A 25585-nucleotide genomic window follows, 5' to 3' on the forward strand; every position below is an offset into this window, starting at 1 on the left:
TGTGTGTGTGTGTGTGTGATGTTCCAGGTACAGAATCCTTCCTGGGTGGCCCATCAGCCCTACATCATGCAGCACCCGGTAAGAGCATATCAGTCTCACTGTTTGTCTACACGTCTGACTGTCTGTCTATCTGGCTGTCTGCCTCTCTTTCCAAACACCCCAGTACCGTGGCACTTCAATACTTTCTACCTCTGTTTTCATTTGGCCTCGTGGTTGAGATCGTTTGGTAGTATCCGGGGGAGGCACATGGGAGGCTTTTCCACAAAGCCGTTGCGGAGGAGGAGAGCGTGCTGTATTTCCCACGTGCCCCGGCGCCACCGCTGCCTTGATGAAGACAAACGGTGTTCAAATGGAGACGGACGAGATGCGTAGATCCTGCTGAGTCATGCCCGCATGCGTTGGCCTCGTGGGGGATTGGATGCTGCAGGATTAGCGGAAAAAGACAGAAGATGACAGATTTCTCTGTTTCTTCACACTCTTGTTTTTTTTTTTTTTTTTTTTTTTTCTGGCTGCTGACCACAACTCTTTCCGAGTCGAGCTACCTGGTGTGGAGCCTCAGTGAAGATGGATCCAGATGGCATTTGCACTGTTGCACAGAACAACTGATTTCTTAACTAAGCACCAGCAGGCCATGTGTTCATTGACTACACCCTGGTGCACTCTGCTGCAGGACATAGAAATGCTAGGTGTCAAAAGGCCCAATTAAATTTAGATTTTGAAGACTGAGGCCAATCTCAGGTCAACTTTGTTTTCAACTGATGTTCGTGGACTAGACTGGAACTGTCTAGCATGTTTGTTATTAATCAGCTGGTTGTATAGGCGTGAACGCTGTGATCAATGGAAACAGATACAGCAGCAAAAAGGACTCAGTGTCAGCTTCCTGTGTGTGCTGCAGATGAAAGTGTCACGTTTGCGAGCCACGAGGTGCGCATCCTAGTAAAAGCGCCCCAGACGCAAGTCCGTCCCTCTTGCCATTTACAGCTGAGCCGGCCCCACGTCTGCGCCGCAGTGCAGGCGCCTCGTCGCGGTGCCTGGGAGAGGAAATGGTAACCGTGTCGAGCTGGAGGGGAGATGCGTGAGCGCGGCGGCGGCGGCGGCGGCTGCAGCGGCAGCGCTTCCTGTGCGAGTGGGTGGGCCCTCGGCACACGCTGCTGCAGCTGCCCTGGTGGCCTTTTTAATGTGGCTCTGCGGATATGAGGTTACAGCTGGTGAACCCGACGCCGCGCTGCACTGGTCACTGGGCACACGGGCACATGGGGAGGGGCTGGGTCTAGAGCTGCTCGATTGTCCTGAAGTCACTCCTCTCAGCCCCCCTCGCTCCACACTTCCTGACCCCTTCTCTCTCTCTCTCTCTGTTTCAATTGTAATGGGGGTTTTTTGTTTTGCATGAAATGCAAATTTGGAATGCAGATAAAGTGCCGGTAGTGATATGGAGAAAAATATACACCATAAATGGCTTGCACTGCAGCACCTAAGGATAGTAGCAGAGACGGTAACTAAAGAATCTTTGATGGTAGTCTTATAGTGTCTGTCGGGTTAGGGCACAGCACCCTCTCTGTCTCTCTTTGTCTCTAACCCTGTGTTTTCACAATGTATATAAAACATTTTGTTACTAATAAAGGCTTTTTCCACTGTTCCACATAAGCCAAAAACATATACACAGCAGTGAAGTTAAACCACTTTGATTGTATCTGCAGTAGACTCTCCCTCCCTCTCTCTGTTCCTGCACTCACCCTCTCACACTGTGTCTGTGCCAGGGAGCGGTGATATCACCCTCTATGGACCATTCTATGTCACTGCAGCCCTCTTCCATGATGAACCCCCTCACGCAGCAGATGAGTCACCTCGCTCTGGGCAACACGGGAACGGTGAGCCAAACCATCTGGGTCAAACCCCACATCACACCAGTAGGGTTAGGAAAGCATGGCTTTCATATGGGCTTAGGTCTGACTGCAGACGTGACTAACGTGATCTGCTGGTGTCATCCGGGAGGAGCTAAAAAAGATGGCAGATTAGCTTGAACAACTTTCTCCTTCCGGTGGCACTTGGCATGACTAATGGGAGATCTTGTGTCATTTAATTCCTTGCTGTGGTTTCCACTGAATATACAGTTGAAATCCCTTTACTTTCTCATGAAAACGAATATGATGACTGACAAAAGAAATGTTTAGCTGTCATGAAGGCGGGGTCTACCTCGTACAGATGAAGAAGGGAGATGCACAGGATGGCTTAAGATGTCTAACTCCACCATATCGTATGATACTAAAACCTTGTTGAAGTTTTTGTAGCGCCAGATGAAGTCGGACATTTCTAACCATCATGCATTATGTTATGTCCAGCTTACATTGCTTTAAGTAAGCGTTGTAAGGCGTTGCATAATTATTCCCCTCTATTTGGGTCGGGTCTCTGTTAATCATTTGTTATAGATACACTTGCATCCAAGAGATTGTTTTTGTTTTGTGTGTGTGTTTATTTGTTTGTGTTTTGTTTCTCCTCTCGCAGTTCATGTCTGCTAACACAGCTATGCAAGGAGCCTACATCCCCCAGTATGCGCACATGGCGACCACAGCAGTCTCAGTAGAGGTGCGGTTGAGTTTACATTTTGATGGTTGTATCAGTGCCATGCTGGTTAAGAGTCATAATGAATTAGAATATCTCAGTTTTGAATTTTTTTTAGAATCTTTCCCTGGTAGTTCAATATTTGAGGATAATTAGATCTCGCGTTTTCTATTTTAGGAAAACAGTCCACAACAACAGGTGGAGTCATCTGGGGACCATTCCCCATACACTTATCAACAAAACAAGTGATGATGAGGTACGGTATAGTATATTGCACTTATTTGGAGCACATAGGATCACACAGCCCTCCTTGTTTGTCCTGTAAAGGCCTATCTAAAACGATGTCCCCTTATTCAATTTTCTTTTGTGTTGTGATGTAATTCCAACAGATATTACTGCGGATCCCAGGAGAACGGAATGACTGCTAAAACAATCATAGCTTCCTGTGATGAACTCTGGACACATCACCCTTTTTGCACAGGTTCAACAGTCACTCGCTTCTTTTTGTCAAACGAAACAGCCGCAACTATTTTCAAGAGTGCAAACTGTGTATGATTTGAAATTCATCAAAGGATGCTAGTTCTGAAAAATTTAGGAGGGAAAAAAGGAAAAAAAAATATTTTAGTAATGAAAGAACGTTTATTTTTTACCATGAATTGTCACATGAATGCAAGGACTCCGATCGGCATGTGATGCTATGTTTAAGATGCATGAGAATAACCTTATCTGTTGTTCATAATTTTTTCTATGACTTTAATTTTGTTCTTTCTTTTTTTCTTTTTGTACTGAAATAGATTTATGTGTGTGCGTGTGTGTGTGTGTGTGTGTTGAGAAGTGTTTTTAGCCAGACATCCTGAAAAAAAGATGTTTTGTGCTTGCTGTGTGAGTGTTGCTATGGTGAAGTGTTACGTGTTTTTGCTTGTAAAATGTTTTGTGTAGTTTTGGATTTTTTTTTTTTGTCTTATCATACAATTTGCCTTAAGATTTTCCACACTATAGCTGTACAGGCAACCTCTGAAGCTAGGGGAGCACAGGAGAAAGCAGCTTTAAACGCTCTTGCCTTGTAGATCAGCTGGATAGGGCTTGTCTTAGGATTTAGCTGAGCAAAGTCGCTGTGATTTTGTCATAATTTTGCTTTCTCTCCCTGATCTGTGTAGTGCTTTTTTTTCTTAGATTTTCAAAATGTTTCTGAGTGCTATGACTTCCAGGATGTGGTGATTTGTGTGTTTGTTGGTTTGTGTTTTTTAATAGGATGTAATGTTAATATAATCAGAGGACTTCCGGGTGCTTTGGTTGTTTGAATGTGGTAGAAATTCTGCTGAATGATCACATTTGAATCTTGCCTTTTCTAGATTACTTGGTGTTATAGATTTAGCTTTGACTTTAACATGTTGGGTAGGGATAAGGGTTAATTTTGGTTTGGAGTCATTGGGCAGAATGTTTTTTGTTGTTGTTTTCCTTTAAGCATTCTCAGTTGAAATGCAAAACAAACTTGGTAGTGTGGTTGTGTAACAAAGCCTTCCATCGTACCCTCTGCAAATTGTTCAGTGGAGTTTAAGCTGAGAGATGAATATGTAGATTTTAGGGCATCTAGGTTTCGTAAATAGGAAGCTAAAAAAGAAAAACTTGGCACTTTCAACCGAAGTTTACTTCACCAAAGACAGTGAACTAGTAAATAATGGCAAAACCATAAGATTGGATTCTTGTTCATTTTTCTTCTTGTGAAAACAGGATGTCGTACACTTTTTACTGGACTAGGTCGCAGTTTGGAGAACGTGCCTTTTTTCTACATTTGCATTCAGTTGTCTGTAGTTGTTCAAGGATGGACATGAAAACGCATGACAGTAGGTTTGGATCCAACAAAGTGCCACGTTGATTTCATCACTACAGACACAAACAAATGTTATGATAACAGTAAAGGAACTATGGCAACCAACACAGTAGAGAAGACAGTTTGAAACTATGAAATAAAGAGCAAAATGATGAATTTGCATTGACACCGTGCAACAGTAGTACTACCACAAAAAAGTAGTCTATTCTATTCAGGCATGATAGGTATAACAACAGCAACTAAAAGGCTTTTAAAATTAAGTTTGTCTACCAAAAGACTGTGTTTTTTTTTTTTTTCCTTTTTTTAACCTGGTGGTCGGACTGACCAGTTATCTACCTCAGAGTTTCTTTTCCTCCTCTGTTTTGCCGGCCGGGTTAGCAGGTCCTGCCCGGTCCACCAGACCAAACGGCACGCTCAGGAGCTGGCCCAGACACAGCTGTTTCCTTTCAGGTTATTTTTAAAAATTTTAATTTTTGAATTTCTCTATCTCTTTCTTCAAAGATTTAAAAAAGAAAACATTTTTAATGACATATTATTATCATTATAAGGAACATTGTGCATTGAACGTGTTTTTTTTTTTTTCTTTCTTTCTTTTTTTTAAAGTTTATGTCTAGACATTCAGTTTCATAGTTTCAAAAATTAGAATGAGGAAGAGGAGAAACATACTGCTGCTTAAACCATGAGAGACATATATCTATCCCAGTAGCTGAGAGATTCAAAGAAATTCAAATGCCAGGGGCTATGAGAGTTGTGGTATTGACTGCATGTACTCCTTTACCATCCGCGTTGCTTTGTCCAAGTCCCCTGAGACTCGCAACAGCATTTTCCTCTGTGGTTGGCTCGATTTCCACCTTCCAAAAGCAGAGGAGAAGGCCACCGTGACTATACTTGAGATTTCTGTGTATTGCCTGTGACTGAAAACAAGAAAACGAAACAAAAACAAAGTGACGCTGTTTGAGTTCTTGCAAGGGTTGTGCTGCTAGTAACACCTGAACCAAGTGCCATACTGCTCCTGGGAGAAAGGCATACGTTGGATAAACAAAAGCATATATACAAGGAAGAGAAATGCTCATTAAATTAATCCATCATGTTCTAGACAGCCATTAAGTTATAAGAAAAAAAAGTAATAATTTATGAAGCAAGACGTTTTGTACAGACTGTTTGAAGAAATAAAAAGATTTTCATAGAGATATCTATATGAGAGTTAATTTTTTATTTTTTGTTTTACATGTGCCACACACTTGCCAGTGGTAACTTGTATGTCCGGTTAAAGAAAAGAAAACTTCCTCTTTTGTTTTGTAGTTTATTAAAGCCAAAAAAAAATACTTTTTCCAGTAGATTGTTCTTAAGCTTTATTTCTGTTCGATTCTTTGAAAACCTTTGAATAAAAACTTCGATTGAATGTGTGACGTGTTGCCCTTCGTCTTGTCTCCATGTTTGGTGTGCGTGGTTCAATGTGATAATGGCATTCAAGATCTCACACACAGTTGCTGAAGTCCTCACACATCTCTGTATCAGGCCGTTTGTCCTTGCTCCAGACGTGTTACAGTTCAGTAGCAATCCATCAATGGAGTACTGCGATAACATCCACACTAAGGAAGCTTGTTTAACTTGCAAATGAGCCATATGCTAACACTTTCTGTAACAGCTATCAAATGCAAGCAAAAGTTCACAAGCAAATCAACACAAAGTCATTGCATTTCCTTTTTGGTTCGGAGCATACATCCTTTTAATCACAGGTGTTGGGAAAAAAAAGTGTTCCACACTAGGTTTGATCATTTTGATAATTGATGTTATCAAAATATGTTGATAATTTGCCAACAATGAGTCTTTAAAGACGTGCCACATTTGATTCCAGGATGCATCATCAGCTGTGATGTAGAGTTTAGATAAGGTCCTTTCAATCCAGGTGCTTTGATCCTTATAGGGTGAAATAGACTGGGCAACATGAATGCACTTTTGTTTTGCTTTATATTGCTGTTAGTCAGAGATAAATGGGCCTTTTATTTTGTGCGGTCAGACTGAAGAGATGACTGCCTGTCCCACTCCTTAACCTTCAACATGTGACACCGACCGGGCTTGTGCATATACACCTTGGATTTGATTCATTGCACCTGGACATTCATGCACATGCATGTTGAATTGCCATTTCATGCAGGCCCCATTACTAGGACGTGACATAGTGCCTAGTTGTCGATGTTCATGGTGATGGAGATAGTAAAGCCATGATCTTAATAGAATTGGCTACAAATGGCCTGAAAGGAGATGGTGTGGGAGGCATTGGATTAATACACACTGCTGCTGTTAAAGCGCCGTGGAGCCACTTTATCCTTGTTGTGAGGCAGTCATTAAATCAATCCTCTGGCTCCTGTGAATGTCAAGAATCTCGGGTGTCACCCACACTGTAAAGGATCAGAAATAGTAGATGTAGCCTTGTTATTGAAGGTGAGGCCCTTGACAAAGCTCATTCCACACTGCCCTGAGCACCCCTGTAAAAAAGCCTTCAGCGCGCAGCTCATTCTGAGCATCTCTCTCTCTGTGTCTGTGAAGCCATGATCCTTGAGTGAGATAAGGCCGCTGTCGACTGTCAGGCATTTTGTCTGCCTCCAAAGTGGCACATAGAATACCTCCTCAAGGCCAAGGAGGAAGACCACCCCTGCGCTGGATCCTCAAACCAGATGGGAATTCAAGTCGTTTGTCTCAGAAGACTGACACTGACCTTATTGTGTGGAGGAGGAAAGGCTGACACCTTCCTACCGGGATAACGTCTCCGCTTGATTGATTCATCCCTCCCTCTCTCCATATAGAGCCCTGTCCACCTCCATTTTCTACATTATGGCAGGACCCATATCATCCCCATTAATATGTAACAGGAGTTAATGGTTATTATTTAGTACATGGGCAGTTGAATTATATTCAAGCAAATCACCATAGTGTGTCAATAAGAAGCAGTGACAGCAGCACAAACTGTTCTTCCAAAAGCAGCCACAGTGAAGTGATCGCATTCGTCTTTTAAACCAAGATCTGATTTATGGAGGAGTTAGCGGAACACAAAAACCAAGTTACTGGAAGAAGGTGACAAAAAAAGGGAACAAACACAAATACATGACGCTACTGATACCGTGGAAGGTCACTCAGGGGTTGTCCCTGGAGAGGGGTTTTGTTTGATCAGCATAGGGACGTTGTTCTGTCTCCGTGGTGAATCAGAGCACTTGACCGGGGCCCTGGTGCCGTTCCTGGCTGGTGCCGGCCAGCGAGGGCTGGAGAGGAGTGGGGAGGGACAGGGCCCAGGCCTGGGAGCAGCAGATGGGGCCTCAGTGGGATCCTGAGGGGTGTGGGAGCACCCCACGGGGAGCCGCGAGGAACAGACGAGAAGTGAGATCGGGGCTGCAGCTGCCCCCCTCTCAGCCACCTGCGCCCGCGGGCCGCACTGTGCTCCTGCTCTAACGCACGGCCACAAGATGCACACACACACACACACACACACACACACACAGACATACACACATATACACACACAGAGCTCCTTGCTCTGTCCATCCCTCTCTCCATTTAAACGTATAGTCTTGCTACCGGTCATTCTACACATTCAGGTACATTTTCTCACCTTTCTATTCATTTCATGCACTCAGTGGAAATTCAGCTGCTGTTTTACACTGAGCCATTAATTCATATATCAGTTCATAGGAACAATATTTGAAGACAAGGTAACACTTTACAACACACAAATGGGACAATGACATTAATAAACATTCTACATTAGCAGTATGTAACAGCACATTAACAGTCAACTGAACTATTACATGAAGGGGCAGTGCATAGCATACTATGCATACTGAATAGTGTTCTGTTTTTACATCTGTTTTTACATCTGTCTGTTCCATCCTCTTTTGTTTACATTTCCTTGCCTTTCTAAGCTCATATAAGTTAGTTGAACTAATTGCATATTGCTGCCCTTACTTGTTGTACTACTGTCTGCTTTTTCTGGAGGCTCGTGTGTTCCGGTCTATCGCCACTATGTTTGTTCTTTACCACACCTTTTGAGCACGAGCATGCACCACCACACCTCTTCAGCTTTGTGTCGTCTGATTTTAAGGCTCAAGTATGTGCCTTGAATGCAGTTTACGATGTAGACTCCACCACAGTGACATGCAACCGCTCGCTGCCACACCCTCGTTCTGTCCCTCCCTGTGCAGACTCTGCTCTTTTCCAGCCAAGACAGGATGATATCTCACCAAGCCTCCCACAGGACAGGTTTGGCATCTTTGCGTTACTTAAAATAAACATTACCATTTGTCCTTCCCAAAAGCTTCATACCCTATGGCATCCATGTAATGAAATGTCAAGCTGCTAAACTAACTGCACTCTATCTCCACTGACTGAGATTAGACTCTCTCTCACACACACACACACACACACACACACACACACACAATTCAACATTATCGCTGAATTGTAATAAAAAAATTAAAAGCGTTTTCTTCTTCCCTCTCTAACAAGGCCTGTATAATCATCCATCTGCCAACATTATGCCACTGAAGTCATACTTTCAACTTGAAGTGTGCTTAAAATTTTGCTTAAAATTGTGAAATGTAAATATTGTAAAACTAATCTTGGTCCTCTGCACATAAAAGCTTTGCTCTATATTTACATATCTATTATGAATTTACAACACGCCAGACCCCAACAGATTTAAGTAGTACAAAGTAATTTGTTATTGGCTGTTAAAATCCCCAACATTATTGGCATTGCAGCACAATGTCTGGAGTGACTTGGTGTGACAAATAGACATGGTGGCTTTGTTCCTACTGACACTTTTTCCCTTTCTCCCTTGCAATGAAGTGTTTGTGTGTCTTTTGTGTCAAACTGTTGGACTCCCATACCCCACAGAGTGGTCTGTCAAATCAGTTCTCACCAGCCCTCTTCTCACTCATGGTGCTCAGTATTCCACCTCATATGGCCCTTCAGTTGGCCCGGAGTCTGCCGTGCCTTGTGTGGCTTTGGTCTGCCGGAGGCCCTGAGATTCCGAGACGTTCGTCACACAGCACCCTCTACTGTACTGTGGACAGAACTCTCCTTCAACATTTAACATGGTGACTGCAACACAAAAAAAATAACATTTAGAGAATGTTGCTCAGAAAAGGTAGTGGTACGTAGACAGGCGGAGTCAGGCTAAGTGATAGTTGGATCCTGATGCACTTCATTTCACCAAAAAGATGTGTTGATCAGTGTTGCGCGGGTTTGGTCACAAGCGGCCCGCGGTCGCCCGATATTTTAATCAACCCGACCGCAACTCGGACCGCGAATATTAATTAGGACAAAATTATACCCGACCCGCGATCCGACCCGCTTATTTACAAAATGTGTGCTTTTGGTTATAGGCTGCATGCAGTGTGACAGTAGGCCATTTCTGTAAAAACAAACTAATTTATTTACGAAACTTGATGCAGTAGAACTACACGCAGTAAGCATGCAGGACATAATGTTTGCGCAGGAGAAAGAATGAGAATAAGAGCGCAAGCACGCACGCAATGCACAAAGGGTAAGATTTGAAGGCCATGGACATACATCTTTCTTTCGAAAACAGAAATGGTGAGGCGAGGTAGGCAAGAGAGATACATTGCTGGTCAAAACGTTAGCGTAAGAACTGGTTTATAATGCTGAATGAAACACAAAGCTTTACTAAAGCACATCCACTGTTTAAAGTCACAAACACAACGAACTAAGGTAACTTTTATGCATGCGCGAACCTATACATACCGGTAGATATGGCTGTGTAGTCTGTGCCATAACATTTATTCCTGCAGGCTGCCCGTTTTGGCTGTCATACTTTTAAATGGCTTCGCAAGAAGTAGGCCTAGACCATAACCATGGCCTATATCGCTTTTCCTGAAGGGGTGTCTTTATTATTTTAACTCGCGTCTTGCTTCTTTACTGTTGACTTTACTATATTGATGCTTTACTGTATTGATGCTAGCTTTCTCGTGATATTTTAAGTAGGCCTATTTGTAGAAAATATATATTTAATTAATTTTAACTGACCCGCCCGCAAATGACCCGAATATCATTAAAATATTTTGTTTATGACTCATAACCGCGGGTGACCGCGGTCATCCGCGGGCGACCGCTTAATTTCGGGCAGACCGCGCAACACTGGTGTTGATCATGTACCATTAGGCCAAACTAAAAATGTTCTCATGGCTCGGGTAGCCTTCTTCTGAATGGTGAACAGGTAAGCCTACGCCATTTTCAACGTTTTTAAGCATCAAACTGAGTTGCATGATATAAATGTATTAATATGTGTAAATATAATGGCTACATATTAATATAAATCATACGGCGTAGGCCCATATGTCAGAAGGATAAGCCTACTGAGAAGAAGCATATTTTTTACATTTACCTCAGTGAGCCCCATTATGCACTAAGAGCACCATCTACAGGACTTTTTAAGTGGCCTACATGGGAAAGTTACGCCTCATCCATATGTTCCCAAGTTTTAGCTATACGTAGACATATTCTGGCCTAGGCCTACTATTCTCCTAACCTGGAAATCCAGAGTTCAGGGTCTGGATTTTCCAGGCTACTATTCTCCCAGACTTAGAGTGGACAGGATAAATTAAATTACACTGCTGATTTGGATGAGCAATATTTTCTCCTAAGCCAACTATTTTTGTCTGGGAATTAGAAGGACTGTGGAATGAAAAAAATAATGTAGGCTGGCTAGACCATTCGAACTAGACTGATCACGAACCAGGAGGATACGATGTTGGGTCGTGTGCCCGACTGAAGTTTGATTCCGGGGTGGGCTCAGCAGTCGACGTCTGACGTAGCTTGCTGCACGATTTCAGTTCACACAAACTTTAGTATTTGCTACGTCTTTACAATCATGGAGCCAGTGCGACGATGTCACCTTTCCTTTTTGTGCCGTGTTGTTTTGTTTGTGGTTTTATGGCAGGTTACCAGAACTGGTGAGTATAAACCTATTTGGCTGATTATCTTGAAACTGTGAAGTTATTATTTTACCCTTGGCCACTCACTGACTGTTGCTGTTGCAAAATGACCTCTTTGTAAAGTTTGTTGTGCAGCCTATAATAATGGGCCTTCAATGCATGACAATTTGTTATAGGCTAGTCGTTTGATTATTACAGCGTCTTTTTTTAGTTGTATGATTTAGCCCAGCTTTGCATGAGTTCTAATGCAACGACAGCCTCTACGAAGTTAAAGCAAGTCTTCAAGTGGCGAAGCGGAACAGAGCATTTGAGGAAATCATAAAATCCCAGTGTTGCGCCATTTCCATGTATTAACAAGTAGGCTATAGGCTACGCTATCTGTGAAAGTAAACGTTGGCATGAAGACAACGCAACCTTTTCAAAGTGTTTTTGTTTGTTCGTTAATTTTGTCTGCCACAGTTGTTTTGCCAGGCTGCCATCCTGCTCTTTGATAGCCATTTTTGACGATGACCACTGGAACAGCTGATTAAATGTCATGTTTAGACAAGTTCCTGTTTTTCGCTGGTCCTCAGGATTTCTTCAAAACTGCAACAATGCTAGACATTTAGTAGCCTCATGGTGGCATGTCACGTAGCCATTTGGTTACGCAGCCAACAAGTAGGCTAATGAATACAATGCGTTAAACAAGATAGCGCTGCTCAGTGTCTTGCGGTAAGGCGTAGACTAGATTATAGTTGTTTACTCCTAGCTAAAAACAAGTTTAGGACTAGCAAATTAAGAATGTGACTCCTCTTTCAAAGATTGCCCTGCAGACGGACGCACCTGGGTGCCTTTTGGGAACAGCTGCTATCATTTCGTACATGGAGAAGAAGACAAAGCAAAAAGTTATACTATTGAAGAAGCGAAGCGATTCTGCCAAAATGGTAAGCTACTCTGGTGACAGTGACCCACAATAGTTGTCTCAGAGACTGGGCGCTAATTAATCAGTCTGTTCATTTATCTATGTACACAGGTACTGGCCTTCTGCAGATCTCGAGTGCAGAAGAAAATGAATTCGTCATTAAATACAGTCCCAACGTTTGGAAAGACAACCTGAATGTGTGGCTGGGCATGTCTTATGATGCCAATGGTAAGACGTTTTAGAATTTACCCACTGTAGAACAGTGATGAAGTGAACTGCACTTGTTTGTATGTTGAAGGAAAACCTGAATCATGTAAAAAGGATTACTAAACTTAGCATGACCACTTCCTCTCCCCAAATGGAATGTTACCACTCCTAATCCACAACAACAGATGACCTCTGTGGTCGTATAGCCTGCCCCACTGCGTTAAGTGAGTGAAACCCACTTACACACGATGCTTTTGAGAGCATGTAACTTGCTATACTTGTCACAGTAATACAATTTGGCTGTAAGAACATGGGCGAGGTATCAGAATGATAACAACCCTGCATGGAAACAAGACAAGCTTGTGGGGTGGCTGCCGCACACACAAATAATTGAACAACATCAGGAAATCCTGTTTTGTGAAAGAAGGCTCCAATGCGAAGGAAAAAGCAGTGGATGAAAGGCGCAAAAGAAAATTCCATTTACATTCAGATATGGGTAGCTTTCAAGTGTGTACTTGGAAGTGCATATTATACTGTACATGCTATTGATGTTTTTTTTTTACTTTTGCATAGTTATTTTCACAACTGTTATCTCTTTCCTAAACATGACATCTAAAACTGGCTCTATTGTTTTCTCTTTTTTGTTTGGTTGTTTTCCAAATCGAGTGGAGTAGGGAAAGCATGGGAATAATATTTTTTATTTTATTTTCTTCAATTGTTTTTCCAATGCAAAAAAAGTAATAATGTTTCATTTTAAACTCTAATTACATTTGTTCTGTTTGACACTTGGCCCCATGAGTTAAATATTCGTTAAATGCACTGATTTTTGTCTCTCAGTGAAGAAATACCAGTGGTTCGATCACACGGCTCTGAGCTATAAGAACTGGGAGGAGGGCTCTGATCTGTCACCTGTGGACACCTGCGTGGCCCTACACTTGAGCACAGGCCAGTGGTTGAAAGTGAGCTGTGCCGATGACCCAGAGCATGGAGTGGTCTGTCAGGCGCCAGGAGGTAAGGAGTCTTGTACTGCTGCCACCTGAATTCACCAACTGAATTTAATTGTATTATTTTGTCATTTAGTATGTTTACATCACTTCACTCCTTACCCAAGCAAATGAGCAGTTGTAGTCGGGCTAATAGTAAGTAGGGCTATGGGCTATGGTGATTGTAACAACAATATGGATAGTATACAGTAGATAGGCCTATAATTCTATATAGAATTCATGAGTGCTTTTCAAATCATCTACAGACACAAAAAGTTATCCAGTTATTATTGCTATACCCACTGTTAAACCATTAACCAGTTATTGCCATTTGTCGTTCTCAGAAATGCTGGACGATTGCCCTAAGGATGGGAAAAACTGGACCTCCTCAGGGACTAGATGCTACCATTTTGTCCAGGCAGAAGCGGGAGCAAAGGCCTTCACGTTTGAGGCTGCCAAGGCACAGTGCCAAGGCTATGGTAGGTCTCTGAGCTGGAGCCGACACTACACAGGTCACCTGCATGTTTTGTTTTCGCTATTAATTTATGACCTTTTATGCTGCTTTGCACAGAGCTTCTGCAGCCGATCACCCTAGAGGAGAATCAGTATATTGTGGATTACAGCCCCAATGTCTGGAAAAGCAACATCAATATATGGCTGGGCATGTATTATGACACCGATGGTAAGACATACTGAACACACAGAGGGTGCTCATACTGAATGTATAGTTTAAACCTTATTTTAATGCCATTTTTTATTTTACCCTATTCTATTCCATTCCATATTTTACCATACCATAATTATACCATATTGTTTAGCACCATTAGAGAAGCATGCCAACTTTTTGGGAAATAAGTGTATTTGCCGTCTAACCCTCTTCTCTGTGCGTGCAGCAACCTAGCCTAGCTTAGCATAACTAACTCAAAGTGGGTTAGTTCCCTATAGTTCCCTTTTAGCTATAGGCTAGCTGTAAGCTAACTGGGCAGATGTTGTCAGACTGGGTTATTGAATGCACAGGGAAGACAAGGATATGTATCCTCTATCTAACTCTGGGGTAGATGGCAAAATAAGTTCCCAGAAAGTTGCCGTGCTCCTTTAACACTCGGCAACAGTACTCTTCACAACAAATCTTAATAAATAAATCAGACATTTCTCCATCCTTGTGCAGTGGATGGTTTCAGTTGGTTTAACTATGGCCGAGTGAGCTACGATCACTTTGAGGACACCGAGGACACAGTGGACGCGGACGCGTGTGCGGCCATGCGCGTAAGCACTGGGCAGTGGCTGAAGGTGAGCTGCAACGAGGACGTGGAGCATGGCGTGGTCTGCGAAGCTGACGACAGTAAGACACCCAGAATCATTACATGCAGCTTTAAAGGTAGACACCTTCCAGTGTCAAATGCGCCGTAATTCCCAGTTTGCTTCAAGGCCCCTGTCTGACCTGCTTGTATATGTCTCTCTCTTTTCTCAGGGCCCGGGACAACCAGAGCCAGTAAGTATCTTCTTCAGTGTTCAGCGCTCACCATCTGTCTTTGCTAGAACCTGTAATCTTGTGTGTGTGTGTGTGTGTGTGTGTGTGTGTGTGTGTGTGTGTGTGTGTGTGTGTGTGTGTGTGTTTTATTATTATTATTATTTTAAGGGAAATCTTTTAACCTGGTTTCTGTTCTGTCAGGTCCTGTCAGTCCTTTGATGTCAGCACTGGTCATCTTGAGTGTGTTGGGCATCATTGGCGTCTCCGCCGTGCTCTGGTTTGTGAATCAGAGGAAGAATCCCGGCTCCTCCATCATCAGCGCCTTTGAGTATCACCCGCCTTTCAGATCGCCCGGCGTTGACGAGACGTGCCTGGTGGAAGCAGAGGAGAACGATGACCAGCCTTAAGAGTATTTTAACACACTGCACTCTCTCGGGTTAATGTATTGTGTTGTTTGGCATGGAATCACATACTCCTTAGTATGTGTTAAAAACACTATGAGATAGCTGAAGGTTATATACTGAACAATTTGTGCAGTTTAGATCTGTGCAATCCTGATATACTAAGAGTCCTGAAAGACACACAGGCTCGCATTGCATTCTTCACATGAATGAGATATTTTCTTGATGATTTCTCAACCACTAACCCTTGACCTGTTATGCAGTAAGCATTCATATAAAGTGTGGCTTAAAACGTGAGTCTTGACAGGTGAGGCAACATTGCTCTCCGTTGGTGGTTAAACGGCTGTCCTCAAATGCCATCTGTGACGTGGGAGTACAGCAACGTAGATTGGACCACACTCATGAAGACTTCTTTTGTTGTGCCTCACATCTCGACACACCAAACGTGTTTCAGCATGTTGCACTGGGCCACAATCCAATCTGGATCTTAGATATAATTACAATGTAGCCTTAATGAATGCATCTGAATGGTTGTTTTCAGATTGTTCAGATTCAGATTGTTTTTATGCATACCTACAGTCATTCTTGAAATTTAGTAGGCCATCTCTTTTTTTATTGTGTTTGTCTGCTAAAAGCTGTATGAATGTCAGTTGCCACAGCTCCCTATCCCTACAGGTCTGTATCCAGTGTGCTAAAGGATATGTGGACCTTGACTTCTGTCAAGGATTGTGCAAGGGATGTTTACCCAAACATTTGGGTTGAAGCTTGTGCTCAGGAAAAAAAAAACATCCCAACGCCCTTTGGAAATGTAACAATCGCTTGCCTTTCATGTTCAAAAGGCTTTGGGCTGTTTGTTCTCGTCTCCATTTGTTTTCTTGCTGCAAAAATACTGATATAAGTGCTTGCACTGTAGTTACATGCTTGCTCACAATTGCAGAAGCTCCTTTACAGCTGTTACTGAACTTTGAAACAAAGTGGGGCTCTGGCATTCTGACATAGTTTCAATCTTTTTTTTTTTGCCATTTGTGTGATTTGTCAGTGTTCTGTGAATGCCTTTGTGTGAATGTTTGAAACCTTTTTTCCCAATTCTTTGGACTTTCTATTCCCTTGAGGAGGAATATGGTTCGTCCTGAAATCCCCCTGTGCACTATTTGATAAGAACTTACTTCAGTTCATTGCATTTTCTTTATTGAGCGTGGAATCCAAGCACTTTTATTAAAAGCCAAACTAATTGGTTGACTTTCTGTACAAATTTTGTTGATGTTTTTTTCCTTTGTGAACCAAATCCCTTATTATAAATGAAACCACTTCAAGGCTGTTTCTGTCATTTCCCACAGAGATGAATTAAAAACTGGTCTTAGTAAGTGTGTGGCAGCCTTTTTATTGAGTAAAACATTGAAATATTTCACACGACATATTTTATACATAGTACGGTGAAAAATATAAGTGTGTCTTGACTGTCCAAAGCAGAAATCAGTTGTTTACATGAATACTCACTGACCAATTTTCTTTGCGTTTTCCGATTCTGTTGTATTTTGTATACATTTGTATACAAGATTTCTTGTCCCCAAATATAGTATATTTATAATGTAATATTTGTAGATCTGAGATTTAGTGGCAAAGCTGTAAATCACAGCTAAATATACATCTGTCATTGCATAATTAAATGGAATGTGATGAATTGGGGCAGCATATTGAGGACAGACTAATTGCCCCTGGAGGGATGTATAAATCACTGTCACTGTCACACCCTGGAAGTGTCAGTCTACCTGTTCCACATCTGAAAGAGCAGCTCAGGTCCACTCATCCAAATAGCTTTTGTCTCATTCAGCCTTGTAGTTTCGGACCAAATGTCCACACAGTCAATGTTAAGTGGCATTATAGGGGAAACCAAGAATGTAAGTGATTCTATTGATTAATTTCAAAATAGCAACTTTCTATTTCACATGCCTCCTTTCTGGGTTGATGGATAAACATAGAAAAAACAGTCATGGCCAAATATGGTATTGGTTGTGAATGGGCAGTATTTACTGCAGTTTGTTTCAGGTCATTTTAAAAACTTGAAGTTTGGTGAAATAATTTGATCAGGAAAGAAAGACTGAAAGAAAGAAAGATGTTTTTGGTTTTTGTATTCATTTCTCCCGTCAGAGGTCCTTGTCTCACCTGATAGTGCAGAGAGTGTGCCAGGTAATTTTGCTTCATGGCCACTAGGGTGTGCTGTGAATCATGTCGGGCTGCATCTTGGTCTGGCTGAGAAAAGAAAAAAAATGTCAAGGTCCCTCTTTGTGTAATCAGATTGTTTATGTGTCACTATTGTTTGAATTGTGTAAACGTGCAAATGTCTAATTTTGGTCACTTGTATGTAGTGTATAATCTCACTTTGCAGCCTAGACCTGATCAATGTTCAGTATGAATACACTGAGTGCTCTATGCCACACAGATACACTTTATTTGACAAGTCATACCCCACTAATGTTTAAAATGTCAATTTTTAATGTATTTATTCTTGAATTTTAAAAGACAAAAATATGAGACAATGAGGCAAAAGAAAGAATATCTCAGGTCTTCTGTGAACTAATCCCACAGATCAGATGGCAACAAAGGCTGAGAAATGATGAGGTCAGACGACACACGGGGCCTGGTGAACCCTGAGGAGCATTCTCCCGGCCTAGTGTTTCACAGGTCATGTGATCTCTCGAGACCCCCAGCAGGCCCTCCTCTGGCCACTGCGGCAGCTATTTGTAACCCCGCGTCGGACAGACAGGCCAGAAAATCTTGCTTGAGTTTTGTCCCGAAAACAATGGTCTATTGATGCAATGCTATTGTACTACAAGAGCGCCCGTGTTAGAGACACTTGTCTGGCTGGTGGAAATCCCATCATACACACTTCTGCCCCTCACGAGGGGGGAAGAGAGTGACTCTGTGTACATATTTCAAGTCTCCTTGGCATCACTCTGTGTCTGCTTACAAGTGACAAGCTATGTTCAGGCCGATCACACAGCCCCTTCCTGGTCAAGTTGTTTTTCATCCCCTGTTTTGCATCAGTTGTCTCATAAGACACGTCTTGGGAGTGAAAATAAACAGGCAGAACTCAAAAAAATGAAGTCCTGTCTGAGCCTCAGCAGATGTCTAACCACTGAGGAATGCTTTGTGACATTTTCTACTCGCTCAGCCCCGCACAACTTCCCCTTCGACTTTCCCAGGCCCTGGGATTTTGTTGCTCCCTGCTTGCTGTGGACGAGGGAGGCATGAATATGCGACAAGGCATAATTTATTAGATGGAAATACAATAGCAGCTCACTGAGAGCGATGCGGTCACACTCCTGAACACAGGGCAAGCTTGAGGAGCTTGTGCAGGAGGCTTTGTGCAAGGGAATATTTCTTAGACAAAGTATATCTATTTCCACAGACGGCACAGCAGTGTAATATAAAATGTCTGTAGAAATATAGGTTTAGCTTTGGTCAGTAATTAGAGATCACACGGTATCTATTACTAATTGAGATTCAGGTGTACAAATTATTTGTCTCTCAAAGTCATCTTTTCATGTGATAAACAGGTAAATATGTGAAAGAGCCTCTAGAGACGCATGCAGTGTGAGAAAAAAAAACAGAACTGAAAGAGAATGTGCATCTTCATGATGGGTTGGTGTGTAGTGGTCTGTGGATAGTTTGTTTTTCATGCATTACCATAATGAATTGCATTTCTTAATATGAAAATAAATAAATCAAGAGCAGGGAGGAAGGGAGAGGGAGAGAAAGGAAGATAAAGGGGGAATTGCCAAGAGATTCCTGAAAATGATGGGACTAGCTTACATGATAATTACATTGTCTGGCGTGGTCCTTTATTTTTCAGACAGAGCAGTGCTTCCGTGCTCCATCTTGCTTTTCCCTCCGCTCTCTCCTTTCTGTCCTGCTGTTTCATCCTGAGATAGATTGCTTGAGGAGAGCATGCATTACAGGAGGGCTGTTGCCATTATGATTATGGCGGTAATGGCCTATTTTTGATCAAATAACACTGAAGGCATTTCATTCACACGTCTTCTCTCCCTGGCAGCCTGGAGGAAGATGGGGTTAGCGGTGACCTGAAATTGCTAATTAAAATAGACAGTGGTATGCATAAATAAGATGTGACACAATCTGACAGTTGGCATTAAAAAAAACGTGCAGGGGAGAACCCGGCTGCACACAATATATTTGGCTAACGAATGTCTCTGAGCTGTGCAACCTACCACAAACACACACATAACGTATTAAGCCTCAAAAACAGATAGGATGAGAAATGAATGCGATATAGTGCATTCTCTCTTCCTTCAGGTGTAACCATAAAGCACCAGTGACATCCAAGCCGTTGCTTCCTCCAGTCTTTCTCAATTGTTTTGGCCCCAGCCAAATTCAGGTTGATTTTCAAACTCATTGTTGCATTAAGATATCGATTCCTCTGGGCCTTTATGTGCCCGTTGCCTTCCACCTTTTCAGAGATAGGTGCTGGTCTGGAGAGGACTGTCGAGCAGCTGTTTCCCATGTTCTGGATAGCTCATGTTTCCTCTCCATCCCCCGCCTTGGAACATGCTCCAATTAACAGAACAAAAACAATGGGCAGTTCTTTTAAATGGCCGCCCACTGCAGGAGTCTGAAAGGGGAGAGCGGTGTGTCTTTTTTATTTCTTCTGCCAAGGGTGGACTGCATAATGCAAGTCTTGTGATACAAGGCCCATTTATCTCTTTCAAATAAATGGCTGTAATGTGCGCTGTATGTGTTGGGATGCCTTGCTTCTCCTAAATAGAACATTCCTTCTGAGATCTTTATGTCGCTTGATGGGAGTTGGGGTCGTTCCAATGTCATATGACAATGCTTTCTCCTCTAGCAAGAGACTACTTATCTTTATGATGTTAAAAGGAAGATGGATTTCTTTCTTCGGAGTCTTTGTTTTTGCATTTTTTTTCCATGTTACTTGAAGCAGAGAAGAATTTTTAATGCCTTGTAAACTGTGGAGACTATCCTTCCTTTTGCACTGCAGGTTGGGACTAAAGAAGTGTACCAGGAAGTGTACTTTGAGATGATGACTGCAGAGTGCTCTGAAAGCATTTGCACTGCTTACGCTCAAAGATCAGTGTTGCGTCACAGACTGCAAACAACGGCTGCAGACACTAAATGGTAATAGCATCCACAAATTGCATTGTGGCGACAGATTTACAGAATACAATACAACCCAGGTCAGTGATAAAATCTAATCTTCTAGGACAAGGAATCACCAGACTTTTATACTTCACACATATTTGTTTAAACATCCTTGGAAATATGTGAGTAGCTGACCTATCAAAGTAGTTTTATGTCCCTGTTGATTTCCTGTCTAAAGTGCATTGCATGCAACATGAACCCATTTGTGAATTATCTAGTGAGCACCTCCATTTAAAATGCCCCCCTCCCCCCCTCCAAAAAATAAAACCACATTGGGCGTTGAATGCTTATGCTACTAAAATTGCTCTGGACATTCAAATGTGTCACCCACTAACCCTGACCATCACGCTGGCTGAGGGTCACCTTGTGCCAGGGTTAAAGGCCAGAGTATTACTCATTGTCTAGGCATTCTCATGGGACTCATGATCCTCTTGCCTTTAACTGACCAAAGGGGAACCCAGCGTGGAATAGCTCCATTAGGGTTATTGCTTGTTCCAAAGCTCATTCTTACAAGTATAAAGATTGATAACAATTATCCAAGGAAAATGTAATGGCCTCTGAGTTGTGACACGGATGGCCACGGATTAGCTGGTCATGACTGACAACAACATTGATTGGGGTAAAAGGAATATCTTTCAAAGTTGTCTGGGATTGTGAATTCAACTGCATGATTTTCCATTTATTTGTGTCCAGTTTAGTATACTGCACTAGCACACATTGAGAGGGAAATATACATGCCACATGTGTGAAATATCAACACTGCACAAACACATGCTGGTGACAGAAATTACATTTGGCTAATGACCATTTACAACATCTCACTATAAGCTCTGATTCAAAATCTGGTCTTTAGTCCCTCATTTTCAGTAATGATAATTGTCATTATTGCTGAAATATTTATGTAGGCCCACAAGTGTAAATTATGCATCAGAGTTGTGGGACATTTATTTCATTTAGAAATACAGATAGAAACCCCTCCCTGACACATAGACACTTTGCATTTTTGAGTACTTTTCCCATGGCATCACTTCATATAGTGTGTAGGCACCCCACTTGAAATGCATTGTAGAACATGACAGCAGTGTATTCCCAAAGCCCAGCCTGGCAAGAACAGTGCAATTACTCATAAATAAATCCCATCAAATAAAACAAAACCTTGGTTTAATTTGTTTTGTCTTTTAGTGCACAATAATTTGACTCATAAGATATCATACATTTTCAGTGAGTGTTTTTTGGGACAAACATGAAGGGCTACAAATCCAATTATGCCTCAACCTTAGGCCCTATTTTCTGTGAAGCCACTGTATGAAGCTCAAAGAAATGTCTCTCTGAGAATGACATGTTTTTTGTATATTATAAGAGTCTGTTTTTTAATGGAATTACATAATGCTATGCATTGAAAATCAGTATTCCCGAATATGTCAGCCAAAAATCAATATCTGAGAGCAGCTTTATGCCTGATGGGTCTCGTGGACTTGCCATGGACTAATAGAAAAATAATAATTAAAACCAAATCACCGCATTAATTTGTTTTCCATCAGTCTCTGGAGAGATCATCTTCACTATTTCCTTTTTTAGTTGTCTCATTAGACTTTCTAATCAAGACACTTTAAAATCCCCTTTTAAGGGGATGGGGATGGGGATGGAGATGGAGATTGAGACAGACTCTTTGCCCTTCCCCCCGTGTGCTTGCATTGCAGTCATTGTACTTGCACTTATTATGTTACAAATGACTGAGGTAAGGCTGACATTTTTCATTGGCTGTAAGAGGGGTCTGGACTGTGAAGCTCCTGTAATGACAGCCCTGAGCTTACTCCCCCACTATTCCTATCAAGCTATTCTGCTACAATTAAAATCCCAGCATCCAGCAGCCCGGGTGACAAATAGATCAAATGCTTTTTTCTTCTCTCTCTCTCTCTCACCCTCTTCTTGTTCCTCCGCCATATTTGATTATTTAAGCAAGGTTGTTTAATCCTTCTCCTTATGAAAGCAATGTCTGAACTGACCCTCATCCCAGAGAGAGGACACAGAGAGGGAGAAAAAGAGAGAGAGAAAATCAATGACCACGACACAGGGCGGTGAACGAGAACACAAAGCTGTTTTAAATTCAGGAAGCTGAGTAAGGACTTTCTTCCACAGCTTTAATTCTGGAAAGACTATTTCGATGTTGCATTCTATTACCAGTATATTCATTTACCCTCTTGATGCTAGGCTTTCTACATGAAGGTTGTGTCTTGTGAACCTAGGATGGTCTTGGAGTGTGTGTTTGTTCGCTGTGTGTGTGTGTGTGTGTGTGTGTGTGTGTCTGTGGGTGACTGGTGGGGGGTCCAGACATGATGCAAGATGCATCTGTGTCAATAATCAGATTCATTCATGATAATTTCCCATGCATGTTCATGGGGTAACGAACGTCTGCGTTGACTCCACTGCACCAGGCTTCCTCATTCGTGTTGTAGTCATTTGTGGTTTAAGTTGTGCAAAACACAACTGGATTTTTGTGTCACTCAAATATAAAGTAGCTTTTAACTTACCATAGGCTTTTAGACCTAATTTAGCTGTTCTGTGTGTAGCCCATGCTTGTTGGCTATAATAATCTGGGTTCCCTTCTTGTTTAAATCCAGGCTAGGTCAGAAGGTCTCTGCTCAGCCTGTTGCTGATTGTTCACTCGCAGAGAAGGAGAAAAAAGCCCCTCTCTCTCACACACACACAGAGCAATTATGCACAGATGGTAGCCTTTGCCCAACTGTAGTGGGCTTACTATTAGATAAAAGGGCTGTTCTGGGGTGTCATGAGTTGTCATGAAAGTAGAGTTTCATCTTATTTATCTTAAAGGAAAAAAAGAAGAAACACAAGTCAGTGAAAAGAGCGGTCCTCTCTCTGTACAAAGTTTGAGACAAAGTAGCCTAAAACATGTGACCAGTGTTTAAGTAGGCCTTTTAGTATCTTTTAGTCTACATCTAAAAGTCATAGCCATATTCTATTAATATAGTCATTGTTAATCTCACATTCCCACAATCCAATACTTTTCAGACCTAGCCTACATGTCAGTTTTTTTAAATCAAGATAATAAGTCATCTGACATTTTTTCTAGTTTTTTTCATGTTAATTTGTTGATCTATATATTAATTAACATTTTCCTGGCAGATTTACAAAACTGGCTGTGATCGCACTCAGAACCTCTAAAATGGATATTGTCTGACTGTCTATGTGCTCATACATAATTCACATGTTAAACATGTCGCTACTACTTTGTTTTATTTTCGCTTTCAGCTCCAAATTGCCTCCCGTGTTGTGCAGATGAATGGAAAATGCTGGGCTACGTAACTTAGCTTTGATGATAATTGAATCATAGGCTTTTCCTGAATGATTACAACTTTTGGATCTTGCGAACTTCACCTGTGTCGACTATTTTGTTGATACAACTGCATTAGCTGCTATTATCAATACAAGTTTTCATTGTTAGAGAGCTGGTGAGGCTGACGTCACGTCCATTCCTTGAAGTGGAGCTGAATAAACCTTGAGCAGAGTCTCCTTCAATCTGCTGGTAGTAACTAACACACATACGCACGGAGACTCAATTACTGCCCAGTTCCACTCTTGATCATCTCCAGCTACCGGTCTAAAACAACACCTATTTCTCAATATCAAGAAAAAGGGAAAAAAAAAAAACATCAGGCTATATGAAGACATAAGAGAGTCCAACGGAGTACATAACGTCAGATACATACAACTGTCAACATAAGGTGAGTTTTAATTTGTTTTAATTTGTGTTGGCGTACGTTATTCTCATAGATCCTTGGTAACATTCCGTGCCATTTTCATTAGCTAGCAAGGATAGTGACCGAACCGATTAGCCGGATTTGTTTAGTTAAACGGCCACCTTACTATCTTAGCTACTTACACAGACAGGCGAGTGCTTGATCTTTTTCGTAATTCTCTTTAATAGTGCAGGTTGATAAAACTTGTCAGATATAGTATATGTTCGCTAAGTTATACGCATGCTTCGTTGTAACGTCTTTCACTCAATATTGGTTGTGCTGTGTGTTTCGTTGCACTTGCTAGCTAGTCCTTATTCAAACTTCATAATTTGATTCATGTCTACGTTATGTTGACGCTTATGATTACGGCTATTACACTTGGTTGAAAGTCAACTGCTGCTGCTAGCGGGCTAGCCATAGATACTGTCTTTGTGTCCATACACTCGTGGTTTAACAGTTCTTCGCGGACCAGAAAGTGTCTCAGATCTGACCAGAACAAACCTTTTGAACCCAAATAGGTAATATATACTGTTGACAAAGTACTGTCCTTCACGGTCGCCTTCACTCAAATGCGTAGACATTTTTACAAGTAGAAGAATCGGTGGTTGGTGTGAGCACCGAGTCACGCTAACGTTAATGGAAACCGGGCTATCTTGAATCTGTTACGCTTGTCCGCAGAGATAGTGGCATAATGTCTCGAAATCTTCACTTGCCAAACTAAATAAATATTGAAGTCTCGAATGACACATCTGGTTATAAAGTATAATATTGAAAGTGGGCACACATTTGCCATTTGTGGGGTATAGGAGAATGAACTCTGCGTAAGGCAGTGCGACGCTCTCCTTTTCTCTTATCTTTTGTGCTGCTTCCTCATAAAGAGAGGCAGCTGCTGGCCGGCTGAGTTGTTGAAATTTATCCCTTTGTGCATATTACAATATCCTCCATTTTTCTGCCCTCTAAACAACAAGCCACTCGCCATCTTGGGTGATTTTTTAATTCCTTCATAGTTAACTTCAGAGAGGCAACCTACCTCTTGCTCTGAAAGAGTCCAAGTTATGAAATGTTTGGAGAGCAGAAATGACGTCATGTGAAGTTTTAATGTCTTTTCCGATATGAGTTAATTGTTGAAAGCATGACATATTCACTTCAGCACGATATAAGACATGATGCGAGTTTTTTTTAAATAATGGAAACGAAATAAACGTGATATCTAAATACTGGCGTAATATTGTTGTCATTTTAAGCTGGTGACAGGTGGGTGGCATAGTCTAAGCGTGCATCCTTTTTTTTACATGAATGTAGCCTAGCCTATTTTATTTTAACGTGTTTGTATTTAATTAATTTAG

The 25585-nt window shown here is 41.8% G+C and overlaps 3 protein-coding genes across 19 annotated transcripts in view; all 3 read left to right on the forward strand.

Annotated features, from left to right (window-relative positions):
- rbms1b (RNA binding motif, single stranded interacting protein 1b) overlaps positions 1-5796 on the forward strand; it is a 29870-nt gene extending 24074 nt beyond the window's left edge. For 2 of the 4 annotated variants that reach the window (XM_076263539.1, XM_076263541.1), the window contains exons 10-14: positions 28-78; positions 1803-1868; positions 2503-2583; positions 2737-2815; positions 2949-5796. In XM_076263539.1, the coding sequence (XP_076119654.1) occupies positions 28-78; positions 1803-1868; positions 2503-2583; positions 2737-2808 (270 nt within the window). In that variant the 3' untranslated portion in view covers positions 2809-2815; positions 2949-5796. Of the gene's footprint in view, positions 1-27; positions 79-1757; positions 1869-2502; positions 2584-2736; positions 2816-2948 lie in introns of all 4 variants that reach the window. The other 2 variants (XM_076263537.1, XM_076263538.1) reach the window with 1 other exon arrangement.
- Positions 5797-10969: 5173 nt separating this feature from the next.
- Positions 10970-16667, forward strand: cd302 (CD302 molecule). Of its 2 annotated transcripts, none has more exons than XM_076263542.1 (9): positions 10970-11358; positions 12141-12263; positions 12353-12469; positions 13286-13459; positions 13776-13910; positions 14003-14113; positions 14600-14809; positions 14903-14923; positions 15104-16667. In XM_076263542.1, exons 1-9 carry the CDS (start codon positions 11277-11279, stop codon positions 15307-15309), a joined length of 1179 nt encoding a protein of 392 aa, XP_076119657.1. In that variant the 5' UTR covers positions 10970-11276; the 3' UTR covers positions 15310-16667. The 2 variants fall into 2 exon arrangements, with proteins under 2 accessions (XP_076119657.1, XP_076119658.1); XM_076263543.1 differs by having other exon boundaries at positions 10976-11358; positions 14600-14773.
- A 7221-nt stretch (positions 16668-23888) lies between these two features.
- LOC143100389 (bromodomain adjacent to zinc finger domain protein 2B-like) overlaps positions 23889-25585 on the forward strand; it is a 69345-nt gene continuing 67648 nt past the window's right edge. For 4 of the 13 annotated variants that reach the window (XM_076263519.1, XM_076263527.1, XM_076263532.1 and 1 more), the window contains exon 1: positions 23892-24224. The gene's annotated coding sequence lies outside the window, so the exon portion shown is untranslated. Of the gene's footprint in view, positions 24225-25585 lie in introns of all 13 variants that reach the window. The other 9 variants (XM_076263523.1, XM_076263528.1, XM_076263520.1 and 6 more) reach the window with 5 other exon arrangements.

This window comes from Alosa pseudoharengus, unplaced genomic scaffold (genome assembly GCF_046254945.1).
Source record: "Alosa pseudoharengus isolate Yale_2024_CS ecotype anadromous, Long Island Sound unplaced genomic scaffold, YU_APseudo_1.1 YU_APseudo_1.1_scf_3, whole genome shotgun sequence".
NCBI classification, from domain to species: Eukaryota; Metazoa; Chordata; class Actinopteri; order Clupeiformes; family Clupeidae; genus Alosa; species Alosa pseudoharengus.